Genomic DNA, 13151 nt, shown 5'->3' on the forward strand with positions numbered 1-13151 from the left:
GGTGACCTTATGACCTCTGGGCGCGGACCCAGGAGCGGGGAGAAAGTGACCTCCAGGTCCCTCCCCGGGATGGGACCCCTGCCGGGCGGGCCCCAAAGCCGAAGACACGCCCCTGCCGCCACCCTGCCCGGTGCAGGCCGCCATAATCGGGTTAGCTAGGCCGGAATTACATTACCTTCCCCAGCCCGCCCCGGCCCTGGGGGGGGCCCTGGCGCCTCCGAGCCGGTGAGACTGGGCCCAGGGAGGGGGGCAGAGGGTGGGCACGGAGGCGCTGCTCAGCCTGGCTTGGACACGTCCTGGCCAGAAGACCCCGCCCCACTATGACAGGCCTGGACCCTCACTCCTACCCACTTCAGGGTTCAGCTCTACCCTATGGCTTTCCCGTGTGAAGCGAAGTGCCTAGCAAGCATAAACTCGTTGGGACTACTGTTCTAGTTGTTTCTCTAGGATCCCCCAGGGAAAGGCGCCCCTCCTTTCTCCCAGCAGATGGGCTGGCAGCCTGGCGCCTGGGGCAGGGTGAAGGGGTCTTTTCTCTCCTGGGAACCAGGATATTTGGGCATCTGGACAGGAACATAAAAGTAGATAAAAGTACCCCCTCCCCCAGTGTTCTCAGAAGCCTGCGGGGTGGGAGTGGAGGTGCAGATAGTGGTTAGGGGCTCAAGAGGACATTAATACTGTGCAGGAGCCAGTTCCCATTTTGGCCACAGTATCCTTCTCAGATATTCCTTCCACCTTTCTGGTCACAGGGTGGGAGGTAGAGGGGACAATTTGGCAATGGTGCTTTCTATACCCCCTAGAGAACACTTTCATTTCCCCTCCCTTGGCAGAGCCCTCCCTGTTCTGAGCTGCAGGGGGGGAGGCTACACGGAACTTGAAGCCTAAATCAAGCCAAAGTGGAGCACTGGATGGGAGCCTAGGCTTGCAGGTGGGCTAGGAGGGTGAGCGTCCCTGGGGAAAGAGACCGTGTCTCTCACCAATCTCAATAAATCCTTTTGAACTGTTCAAAGGATGAATCAGTGAATGAGAAACAGGCAGTAGGTGAAGATCTGGATGAATGTCACCTTTGAAGTCTGCGCAGGTGGCACCGCCTCACCCCCACCACTCCCCCCATTGATGACCCTTTGAGAAGAATGGCCACAAAGGGCGGCTGTGCTTACAAATCTGGGAGTTAATGAGAAAACTGTCTAGTACCTGGCTGTAAGGACGGAGGATAAGATATTTTGTCAGCCACAGGCCCAACCAGGAGTCTCTCTTCCTGCACCCATCTCTACTTGAATGGTTCCTGCTAGTTCAGGTTGAAGATGGGGCTTCTGGGTAAGTGCGTCCTCCTGCCTATCATATGTGTTGTGACTCACACCTCGAAGTGTTTTCTTTTCCCTTCTTTCTCCCCTACCTCCTTTTTAATGTTTGGGGTTGTGTCTTGCTATATAATCTAAGCTGGTTTTAAATTCTCCATCCACCTACCTCTTCTGTCCTCCTGGACCCTGGGCTTCCAGACCTGCACTGCCATGTACAGTCACCCCAGAGTCCTGGAGTCCTTGAGCCTTTGAGGCCGCAGCCTCCGGGGAAAGAAGCCGAGTGCTCACCTCATCTCCATCCTTCCCCGTCTCCCCAGTGTTGTTCTTCAAGATGGCTCCAACTCTTATGTCACCATCCCTGACATCAGCTTAGCCCTTCCTACCCTGAGTTGCCTGACTTCTTAATCCTTTGCTCTATCCATTGCTGCTGCCTCCACTTCCTCCCCCGAAGCTGTTCTGGTGTTAACCCAGTGGAGGGTGGGTTTTCGACACCACCGCTGGCCTTTTTTTTTTTTTTTTTTTTTTTGAGGGTTGGGGTAGGGGTGAGGGTGTCTCTCTATGTAATCTTGGCTGGTCTGGAACTCATTCTGTAGGCCAAGCTGGCCTTGAATTCTCAGGGATCGACCTGCCTTTCCCTGTTGAGTGTACAACCACGGACAGCAACCCATTATTTCTTGAATTTTCTTTCCTTCCTTTTTGAAATGTAAAATTACATTTATTTTTGGTGGTGTGTGTGTGTGTGTGTGTGTGTGTGTGTGTGTCTTCTTCAACCACGTGGGTCCCAGAGATGGAATTCAGGTCATCAGGCTTGGTAGCATCTTCACCTGCTGGATCATCTCTCCAGCTCTTAAGGTGCACTTTCTTTTGGCTTCTATTTGTTTTTCTTTTTCCTTTTCTTTTAGGCTGGGGGTGGGGGGGTGGGGGGTGGGGGTGGGGTGGGGGGTGGGGGGAATTGACTGTCTCAAGCTTGCTAGGCAAGTGCCTCCCACTGAGCTACATCCCCAGCCCTGCTTTTCATTTCTTGAGTTCTGTAGCAGGGCTTACATTGTTACTGTTTCTAGCCTTCCTCCACTGGCCTTGCTCTCTCCTCCTGGAGAGTTGGAGCATACTTCAGAGCTCTGGCTATAGCTTTTCTGCACCCCTTCAGGTTTCATCCATTCCAGTAGCCCCTATTCTCACACCCACTCCAGACAACAGTGGCACCTGACATTTGAGTCTCGTCCCTCCAGTTGCACTTCTGATCTAGCCTTCTGGCCCTGGCCAGCTCCACCCGGCTCTCTTGAAGCCACTCTAAGTCCAACAGGCTGAAGGAAAGAAATGCTTACCTCTCATTCATCCCCTTAGGCCTACTACCCTGGCTGCTTTCCTTTAAAGTTTAAAATAAAAGTAAAAATAAAAAGCCAGGCAGTGGTGTCACATGCCTTTAATCCCACCACTTGGGAGGCAGGGGCAGATGGATCTCTATGACTTTGAGGCCAGCCTGATCCACAGAGCAAGTTCCAGGACAGCAGAAGTTGCATAGAGAAACCCTGTCTCATAGATAGATAGATAGATAGATAGATAGATAGACAGACAGATAGAGTTTAAAAAGCAGCTGCCGCCTCCTGTTCTTCAGTCTACTTTGCTGGTCTCAGGTCTTGAATTCACTATGTAGCCGTGGCTGACTTTGAATTCCGATCTTCCTGCCTCTACCTTCTAGGTGCTAGGATTACAGGAGTGTAACTGTTCCAGCTACAGCCCTTCATTCCAATTGCTAAATCCTTAATCTAAGCTACCAATGTCACCTACATTCTTTCATTTGTTCATTTAGTACATTTTTAAAAGACTTACTTAAATTTTTTGTCCATGTGTGTTTGCCTGCTTGAGATTATGTGAAGTACATGTGTGCAAAGACCCCCTTAGAGGACAGGAGTGTCAGATCCCCCCAACATGGGTGCTGGGAACTGAACTCCTGTCTTGCAGAGGCAAGAGCCATTGAGTGCTCCTAACTGCTGAGCTGTCTCTCCAGCCCCCATTCCGGGGTATTTTAACATGCACTGTGTGCTCAGATCTGGAGATATAGATGTGGATAGCACATTCTAGTCTAAAAGGCAGAGGAAAAACTAGAAAAATACTAGAAACAAATACTATAACATGCATATAGTATATGAAGAGATAGAATACACACAGAGAGATGCAAGACTACAACTCTAATTACCTTAGGAGGCTGAGGCAGGAAGATCACAGGTTTGAGGCCAGGTGGCAGAACACTGTTTTTCAAACAAAAGCAAGCGAGCAAGCTCAGTCAATACAGTGCTTACCAGACAGAGGTGAAGATCTGAGTTGAACTCCCAGGATTCCCGTGAGAGGCTGGGTGTGGTGGAGTACTGGCGGGGATGGGGATGGGGGCAGTGACAGGAGAGCCTCTGCACCTGTTGGCCAGCCAGCTTAACCTTATTAACAAGGAGGCTCTCCTCGGGTCTCTCAGGATCCTAAGGACACCAGAGTTTGACATGTATGCACACACATGTGCACTCAGTGTAGCATGAATATGCACATATACAAAACAAGTTACAAAAAAAAAAAAGAGATTTATCTTTTTAATTTATGGGTTTGCTTGTGAGTTTATGTGCAGCACGTACATACAAGAGGCCAGAAGAGGGCATCAGATCCCCTGGAACCTGAGTTACAAGTGGTTGTGAACAGCTTCATATGGGAACTAGAGATACACTCATCTGAAAGAGCAATAAACATGCTTAATCAGACCCCAAGTCAAAAAAAAAAATTTTTTTTAAAGAAAAAGATCCAGAACCTGGCATGGTGGCACATGACTTTAATCCCTTGAAAAGCAGAGACAGGTGATCTCTGTGAGTTCAAAGCCAGCCAGATCTGCTTCGTGAGTGCCAAGTAGCCAGGGCTAAATAGTGAGACCCTGTCTCAAAAACAAACAAAACTAAATAAACATCAACAATGCTAAAACAAGGGCAGTGGTGGCCCACGCCTTTAATCTCAGCCCTTGGGAGGCAGAGGCAGGCAAATTTCTGAGTTCAAGGCCAACCTGATCTACAGAATGAGTTCAAGACAGCCAGGGCTACACAGAGAAACCCTGTCTCATGAGAAGAAAAAAAAAACAACTAAAACAAAGCTAAAAATGATGCTAAATAAAATGTTAACAATGTTAAAGTGGTAAGAAGCATAAAGCAAGGAAACTAGAGGTCAAATAGGGTTATTTACGCAGCTGGGAGACAGAAGCCTCGTGGAGACCTGATGGGGAAAGAGACAAGGATGGCCAGCGTGTCAAAGCAGAGCCCATCTCAGTGTGTCTACGGAACAAGCATCGAGGAGCCCAGTGTGGCTAGAGAACCCGTGCAAGACCTTAGACTTTTATTCTGACTGGAAAGGGAAGCTATCAAGTTTTGGGGTTTGGTTTGGTTTTAGATTTATGTGCACGAGTGTTTTGTCTCCATGTATGTCTGTGTGTCACATACATGGTATAGTGCCTGTGAGGCCAGAGTGCCATGTATGTATGTGTGCCACATACATGGTATAGTGCCTGCGAGGCCAGCCTAGGGCACTGGATTGTCTACAGCTGGAGTGACAGAGTGTTGGAAACCTTTTATATGGTGCTGAGAAGTGAACAGAAGTCTTCTGAAAGAGCAGCCAGTGCTTAGCATCTGAGCCATCTCTCTAGTCCTTGAGGTTGCTTACTTGTATGTTCCTAGGGTCAACAAAGAGCTGGGGCAAGCACTTTACTACTGAGCTGTACGCTCTGCACTATTAAAATATCTTAAATTGGAAAAGGACAAAAACCAAGCAGATTATTTGTTTTGGTTTTTTGAGACATGATTTCTCTATATAGCCCTGGCTATCCTAGAACTTGCTCTGTAAACCAGGCTGGGCTCAAACTCAAGAGATCTACTGCCTCTGCCCTGCCTGTTAGAATTAAAGGTGTGTGTCACCATACTTGGCTCCACAATTTTTTCAATGTTATGATTTACTTATTGTTTTTGTTGATTTTGAGACAGTCTTAAGTGTCTAGGTTAGCCTCAAATTTGCTATGTAGCCTAGGATGGCCCTGCACTCCTGATCCCCTAAGCTTGTGCCATTTTTTTTTTTAACAGTTTTTTGTTTTTTTCGAGACAGGGTTTCTCTATAGCCCTAGCTATACAGTGCTGGGATTAAAGGTGTGCGCCACCATGCCCTGCTTTTTTTTTTTTTTTTTTTTTTTTTTCTTCTGAGACAGGGTTTCCCTGTGTAGCCCTGGATGTCCTGGAACTCACTCTGTAAACCAGGCTGGCCTTGAACTCAAAAAACCGGCTGCCTCTGCCTCCCAAGTGTTCGGATTAAAGGCGTGTGCCACCACTGCCCAGCTGGAACTCACTTTTAACAGTTTTCTTGAGGTCTAATTTATGATACGCTGCAAGTTGCAAGTATTTAAAGTGTATACTGTAATTGGTTTTGCCCCATGTACATGTCCACTAAACTAGCACCACCATCAACATGAGAAACACATCATCAAAAACGTGTGTTCTTTGTAACCTATGATCAGAATCACTTTGCCATGCTGTGGGAAGAAAGGTCTAAAGAGGGAACGATATAGACATGGGCAAGCAGTCAAGACCTGCAGTGGCTCAGAGGTGACTAGGTGGCCTGGGCCAGGAAGGTAAACCATAGCTGTATGTAGTCGATTAACAAGTCTTTAATACTTTCCTGACGCTTATGTACTACCACTTATGGGGTAACAGACATACACTCCTTTCTGTGAGGTTCCTGTTACCTTCAACCTAATTATTCCAGTTCTTTTAGACCCCATTCCTTCCATTGGGGCTCTCAATCCACACCTGTTTCTTTGGTCGTTCCTCTTCACACTGCCTTTTTTTTCTATTTCCATCACATTTATACCTCTCGTGCATCCATTTGTCAATCATGCCCACACAAGAGTCCCAATTTTCTCCAGAGAGCCTTTCAAGTTTCCGCCAGTCTCTCCCCTCTCACTCGAATCTCCAGTTGTACTCGATGCTAATAACGCTTCAGAGTAAATTTATTCTTTTAAAATTCCGCCGTAGGGACCCAGTGATGACAGTGTACCAGACCCGGGAACCCCTGTGTCCTCCCCAAGTGCGGGCCCGGGCCTATGCTACTGCAGGCACTCGCTGCCCAAGTCTCCTCGCTGTCAATCCTCCCCTCCTCCTTCGGCATCTGCTCTGCATTAGTCTGTCCCAGGCCTCCGCAGGCGCCGATGATTAAATCATCATCATTAGCCAGGGCCTATTCTCCCCATCCTCGGCAGCAGGGAGAGAGTGGGGAGTAAGAGCTCCCGGTTCCCCGGGGGGTCTCTCCCTCTCCACCCCGCCCAGGGCACCCTCTCCCAGACTTCGCGAGCCCGGAAAAAACTCCCGCGGCGCAGACGGGAGAAGGCCCGCGGCTGGGACGCAGCTCCGCAACGCGGACGCCGCAGCGGAGCAGGACTGCACTGTATAGAGAGGACCCCGGGTCGGAGGCGAGGTCGGGTCCCAGGACTCCCACACTCCGGAGCTGTAGCGGCGGGCGATAGCCCGGCTTCGGGGTCCCAGGGCACACAGGCTCTCTTAGCACAAGCTACCGAAGTTGATCCAGAGGTTGTGTGCGCGCCGTTGGAAGGACGCCCGTGGGAGCGTGCACCGCAGAGACCCTGCTTCACTCAACCCCCCTCCATAACGACCACCGATTGTTGGGGGGGCAGCGGGCTCAGGTGAGCACACGGGGAGCTAAAGAGGGGGCGAGGGCGGGGTGTGCCGGAAAACTAGCCAATCCGGAGAATGTGAGGCCCTCGTTGCTAGGAGACAAGTCCCGCCCCGCAGGCGGTACCGGAAGTGGCGGGCTGGGATCAGCCTTTAAGATGGCGTCTCCTCAGGGGGGCCAGATTGCGATCGCGATGAGGCTTCGGAACCAGCTCCAGTCAGTGTACAAGATGGACCCACTACGGAACGAGGTGCAGGGGCAGCGGGATGACTGCTGGGGTCCGTTAGCTGTGTGAACCCAAACGAAGGAGAGGACGGGTGGCGGCGGGATGGGCGCCCAGTGCGCTTGCGCAGCCACGGGGTGCGCGATACGCACGCGCGATTCTGGCCGAGTTGCCAAACGCTGGACTTGGACGCTTGCGCGTTGTGTCTCCGACAGCGTCTGGTCTCCCGAGGGAAAAAAGAGAGTCAGGCGGGTCCGCGAAAAGAGAGCACCCGCTGTGCGCGGAGCCCTCTGCTGGGCGAAGGGGGAGCTCACTCCCCCGTCTCTTCTCGGGGGCCAGACGACCCAGTCCAATAACAAACTGCTCTGTTGCTGGGAATTGCAGAAGGTGAGATGGGGTGGGCTTGCAAGACCAGTGGGGAGTGACTGAGGGTGTGTCCACAGGAGGAGGTCCGGGTGAAGATCAAAGACCTGAATGAACACATCGTTTGCTGCCTGTGCGCGGGCTACTTCGTGGATGCCACCACCATCACAGAGTGTCTCCACACCTGTGAGTGTCCCGGATCCTGTCTCTCCTCTTCCAAGCTGGCTGCCAGCCTCTGTGCTGCCTGTCCCATGTGTCGGGTTCCCAAGGGACCTGAGCATCTTCGTTTCTCCTCTTACAGTCTGCAAAAGTTGTATCGTGAAGTACCTGCAAACCAGCAAGTACTGCCCCATGTGCAACATCAAGATCCACGAGACGCAGCCGTTGCTCAATCTCAAACTGGATCGGGTCATGCAGGACATAGTGTATAAGCTAGTGCCAGGCTTGCAAGACAGTGAGTGGCCACCTTATATTTGTGGGGCCTCCTGACTCTAATGCTGGGTGGCACCTTGACGTTTTGTTCCCAACAGTTTTGTTGGGAATCAAAAAAATACAAAGATAAAGAGGTCAACAGCCAAAACAAAGAGAATTAATATGGCTGCCCTTCACCCCTCCTTAGGTGAAGAGAAACGGATTCGGGAATTCTATCAGTCCCGAGGCTTAGACAGAGTCTCCCAGCCCAGTGGTGAAGGTATGTCCTTGGTGCTCATTTGGGGGAGGGGGGCAATTAAAGCCCTCAGAGCATCTCTTTTGCCTGGTTTTGCTCTCTGGGGAGAAGAGGGTATGGAACCTGTACCAGCCTCCTCAATATCTACTTTTCCTCAGAGCCAGCCCTGAGCAACCTTGGCCTCCCCTTCAGCAGTTTTGACCACTCTAAAGCCCACTATTATCGATATGATGAACAGCTGAGCCTATGCCTGGAGCGGCTGAGGTGAGGGGCAGGTCAGAGGTTGCGTGAAGTGATACTACTGGTGACCCAGATGCTAAGGGACTTGGGGGGAAGGGTGAGGGAGTGTCTGCTCCCCTGAAGAAAGTGTGCTGTGGTGCTTGTGCTAGGTAGGAGACAAGAAAAGTGGAACCCTCTAACTTGTATCTGTTTCCATCCAGTTCTGGCAAAGACAAGAATAAAAATGTCCTTCAGGTGAGAGGGGTTGAGGGGAGGGCCCCTTTGAAGGAGCCGTTTCTCCCAGCAACCCTTCCCTCAGACACCTGTGCCCTCCCCTCCTTCTCTGTTCCTAGAACAAGTATGTTCGGTGTTCTGTGAGAGCTGAGGTCCGCCATCTCCGAAGGGTTCTGTGTCACCGACTAATGCTAAATCCACAGCATGTAAGTAAGCCCATCATGTTACGGGGAAAACAAGGGACTGAAAGGGGAGGGCATGTCTGGCTTGCCAGCTTGTACCTGGAAGAAAGCTCAGGCCGGAAGATCACTTCAAGTTCAGGGCTAGCCTAGGCTATATAGTGAATTCCAGGCTAGTCTGGACTCCAGAGTAAGACTTTGTTTACAGGAGCAAAAAAGGTTTGAGAGCGGTCTGCTCAGATAGCTTAGTCAAGTATTTGCCTTTCAAGTACCAGGATCAGAGTTCAGTTCCCAGACCTAAAAACAAACAAAGAAAACCCTAGCATAGTAGTGCAAACTTGTAATCGCAGCAGTGGAGCCGCACAGAGGAAGAGACGGACAGAGTCTAGGGACAAGTCTCTGTCCAGCACTACTTCCCTGCCCATCTCCCTCTTAGGTACAGCTCCTTTTTGACAATGAGGTTCTCCCAGATCACATGACAATGAAACAGCTATGGCTGTCCCGCTGGTTCGGCAAGGTAAGCCGGGTGCACAGTGGGCTGAGGGGCCAGCAGGTGCTGAGAGCCCACTCACTCCTTCTTTCCCTTTTCTCCTTAGCCATCTCCTTTGCTTCTCCAATACAGTGTGAAAGAGAAGAGGAGGTAGGGGCCAGGCTTGCTTCCACCCCCTTCCCACCCCTCCCCAGATATTTATGTGAAATTAACTGTGGCTTTATTTTTTGAAATAAATGCTTTTAAAAAGCACTTTTCATCTTCCTTCTTACCTGCTACACACTCAGGCTTTGGCCTGGGTCCTAATTCCTCTTAAGTCTCCCAGCTCTCACTGGAAAGAAAGGTCTCCTCCATCTACCAAATGCCCTCAATGGCTTGCCAAAGAAGAGGGATAGAGGCTCACGGGGAACTGGAACCTGGCCCTTTGGTGAAGGAATGCTATCTAGATGGCAGCTCTTGCTGTCTTCATATGCTGCAGTATATGGTGCCAGCCCCAGTGGATGTCACAATCCATGTCAAGAGAGGACATGTGGCCACAATAGGACTGAAGAGGAAGAAGAGTAATATTTAAGGAAAAATCCAAATAACTTTATTCTGTATAGCTGGAAAATAGAAACAAGAAAGACCCTACGAATGGCATCTAGTAGAGCAGATCTGAGCCCAGGACAGAAGGGTCAGCTAGCTTAGGGAAGGGGGGTCAGTGAAGCCAAGATGAGGAAACGGTGGTCGAGGAGGAGCTATTGTCTTTAACAAAATCTCAGCAGTTTGAGTTTACCAATGAAGACTTAGGAGCCAGATGCTGGAGTGCAAACCTGCCTGCTTAGGCAGAAAGCACCCAGCTGACCTTCCTCCTCAACCAGTGGAATGCCCCTGTCCTAAAAAACTTCCTTTAAACTAAATGCCCCCTTTCTTCTACTTCCTGTGCATCTGTCTAGTCTTCCTCCTGAATCCCTCTTAACTCTCTCTCCCTCTCTCTCTCTCCCTCTCTCTCTCTCTCTCTCTCTCTCTCTCTCTTGATTTTGTTTGTTTGTTTGTTTTGGTTTTGATTTTTTTGAGACATGATTTCTCTGTGCAGCCCTGGCTGTCCTGGAACTCACTCTGTAGACCAGGCTGGCCTCAAACTCAGAAATCCGCCTGCCTCTGCCTCCCGAGTGCTGGGATTAAAGGTGTGCACCAACACTTTTTTTTTTTCTTAATCTATATTCATTTCCTGTCAACTAGTTGCTTGCTCTGTCTCTTATGGTTGACTTTATTTAATCTTGTTTACAGTACTCAAGCAGAAAGCTCTTGGAGAAAAGGTGTGGGCTAGGGATGAGCCACACCACAACTAAAAACAGGTTTTTCCAGTAAATGATAAAATCCACAGTGTAACCCTTAAGGAACCCAGGTGGGAGACGCCATGGTGAGCTCTAAGGAGGAAAAGGTGCTTCACAGGAGAGGGGTGTGGCCAGGCGTGGGCATATCTCGTCTGTAAAAGCCCACCGGGCTCTGAGGATAATCCCATCCAGTGTCCTTATTCTATAGATAGCTATCTGGGAGAGTCAGAAAGTATCCCCCCCAAATAATAAGGCCATCCTGTCTACAGAGCTAAAGACAGCCAAGGCTACACAAAGAAACACTGTCACGAAAAAAAAATAAGGGCTGGAGAGAAGGCTCGGCAGTTAAGAGCACTGGCTGCTCTTCCAGAGGTTCTGAGTTCAGTTCCCAGCAACCACATAATGGCTCACAACTTTCTGTAATGGGATCCGATGCCCTCTTCTGGTGTGTCTGAAGACAGCTGCAGTGTACTCACATACATAAAATAAATCTTTTTTGAAAAAGGAGGAGAAGAAAAGCCAGAACAAATAGCAGTCGGGGCCACCCCCAGGACTTTCTGAAGGGAGCCTGAGGCTGCTCTTCAACCTGGGATGAGCCTCAAGGAGCAGCCAGTGTAAGTGTGGAAGATTGTAAAGCCTAGCTCTCAGTGACTGCAGGCTGATGCCTGGGGTTCAAGGGGGTCCTGGTACATAGCTGAGGTTGGAAGGCTGGCCTTGGATGCAGGCCGCACGAGCCAAGAAAGCCTAAGCTTGCATCTGGACCTTCTCCAGCGTTCATTATGTTGTCTGGAAACCAACAAGTTGCTTAGAGGGCCAAGGCAAAAAAAGTGCTGCAGATGAGGTAGGGCAAGTGACTCCCATCAAATTCTAACATTAGGGGAGCTGAAGCAGGAGCGTTCTCAGCCAGCTTGAATGGAGTACAGTCTCCAACAATAAGAAAGTGCTTGACTGCCTGAGGTAGGAGACAGGGATCTGGGGGGGGGGGGGTCACCTCTAAAGCCTCCCCTGTCTCCATGCTGTTCCTATAAACTTGGGGTATGTGTTATGAGGGGAGGATGTCTCATCTCTTCAGGGACTCCTCCCCCATGCAGAACAGAGCTGTTCCCAGGAGACGACCTCAACAGCAGTGCATGTTGGGTTAACTATCCCAGCGGTATTTCCCTGCTACCTTCCGCATGCGTCTAAAGCCTGCCACCCCTAAGGAGTTTCCTGAGGAGTGATAGGAAGGAGCACTCAAGCGCAGCTCTGCAGGGAGTCCATCCCTGGAATTCTGCGAAGGACGTGGCTACAGCTCAGCTACAGAGAGATCAATCTTAGAGGACTTGGGGTTGAATACGATCAAAATACAAATTATGAAATTTTCAAAAACAATTTTTATATAAAATTTAAGTCAATCAGATAGCAGAACAGCAGCTTGTGTCCTTCAGTCCCACCCCGAGTTTAAAAAGTGGTGGTGGTGGTGGTGGTGGTGGTAGTGGTGGTAGAAGCGGTGCCAGTAGCAGCGGGGGGCGGTTTTAATTAAGCTGTGCCTGAAGACTAGGAGGTCCTATATCAGGAGCCCTGAGCACCCACTCTTGGAGGTATGTGGTCCTTGCTTTGAGGCTCAGGACAGCTGAAGGTGCTAAGGTTTGTTTGGGTCTGGCTGGACCTATTGGGTAGTCGGAGCCTGAGCCTTCCTCCTGTCAGCTCAGTGACAGCAGCAGCTCCCGTGCATCTCCAGCTGTGCTGCGCAGCTGCAAACTCCCTTCCCTTTTCCACCCTGATCCCGAGGTCACTCACATCTCCTATTGGGAAATCAGGCCAATGCCTCTGGGGAAAGAGTGCAAAAATCCAGTGGAACTTGGTGCCCTTAGGATCCCTAAGTTATATATGCCGCTCAGGGCTGCCCACTGTGCAGCCTACCAGGGTCCCAGGCCTCAGAATCAGAGGGAAGGGATGTGGACCAGCCCTTGCTTTGTTCCATCCCTACCTTCCCAGCCCCCGAGGTTTTCCAGCTCTGCTCTACAGCTCTGGCCGTGTTGGGTGCAGAGGACATGTCTGTCACTCTGCAGTGAGCAGGGATACAGACCTGTAGTGCTGAAGCTGTAGATGCAAAAGAACTGGGCGCCAGGGAGCTTCTGCGCTCCCCAATTGCTACAGGCAAAACTATGAGAGAGCTGAGTGCCCCCCTCAAGCCCAGAACCCACGTTTAATCTCTTAACATCCCTCATTAATCACTCACACTCCCCTGGTCCCCCTCTGTGGATCCAGTTTCTCCCCAGCTCATGTTCCAAATGCTTAGCCAGGAGAAGCCCCCCTCAGTGGCCCCAAGATAGTCTGGACTAATCCCTGGGCATTGGTATGTCCTTAGTCTCTGATGTTGGGGCATTGTCCTTTTACCTTCTCCACGTCTCTTCTCTGTCTTTCCCCAAACTTGTGTCTGAGGACCATCCCATCCCTTCCTTACCTGAGCCCATCTGCTG

General features: G+C 50.4%; 1 protein-coding gene across 2 annotated transcripts; it reads left to right on the top strand.

Moving 5' to 3' along the window:
• Window positions 1-6321: 6321 nt before the first annotated feature.
• Window positions 6322-9625, top strand: Pcgf1 (polycomb group ring finger 1). 2 transcript variants are annotated; one of them, XM_030255588.1, is made up of 9 exons: window positions 6322-7008; window positions 7665-7770; window positions 7886-8038; window positions 8204-8275; window positions 8410-8515; window positions 8692-8725; window positions 8824-8910; window positions 9320-9400; window positions 9480-9625. In XM_030255588.1, the coding sequence occupies exons 3-9, from the start codon at window positions 7936-7938 to the stop codon at window positions 9525-9527; spliced, it is 531 nt and encodes a 176-aa protein (XP_030111448.1). In that variant the 5' UTR covers window positions 6322-7008; window positions 7665-7770; window positions 7886-7935; the 3' UTR covers window positions 9528-9625. The 2 variants fall into 2 exon arrangements, with proteins under 2 accessions (XP_030111448.1, NP_932109.1); NM_197992.1 differs by lacking the exon at window positions 6322-7008 and adding an exon at window positions 7160-7248.
• The last annotated feature ends 3526 nt before the right edge of the window (window positions 9626-13151 follow it).

Source organism: Mus musculus, chromosome 6 (genome assembly GCF_000001635.26).
Source record: "Mus musculus strain C57BL/6J chromosome 6, GRCm38.p6 C57BL/6J".
In the NCBI taxonomy this organism is placed as follows: domain Eukaryota; kingdom Metazoa; phylum Chordata; class Mammalia; order Rodentia; family Muridae; genus Mus; species Mus musculus.

Bases quoted from the DNA above. Each gene is read 5' to 3' on its own strand.
- Pcgf1 (NM_197992.1), top strand. From the start codon at position 7,192: ATGAGGCTTCGGAACCAGCTCCAGTCAGTGTACAAGATGGACCCACTA. The intron at 7,771-7,885 runs GTGAGTGTCCCG...CTCCTCTTACAG, and splicing joins CACAGAGTGTCTCCACACCT to TCTGCAAAAGTTGTATCGTG. The intron at 8,726-8,823 runs GTGAGAGGGGTT...CTCTGTTCCTAG, and splicing joins AGAATAAAAATGTCCTTCAG to AACAAGTATGTTCGGTGTTC.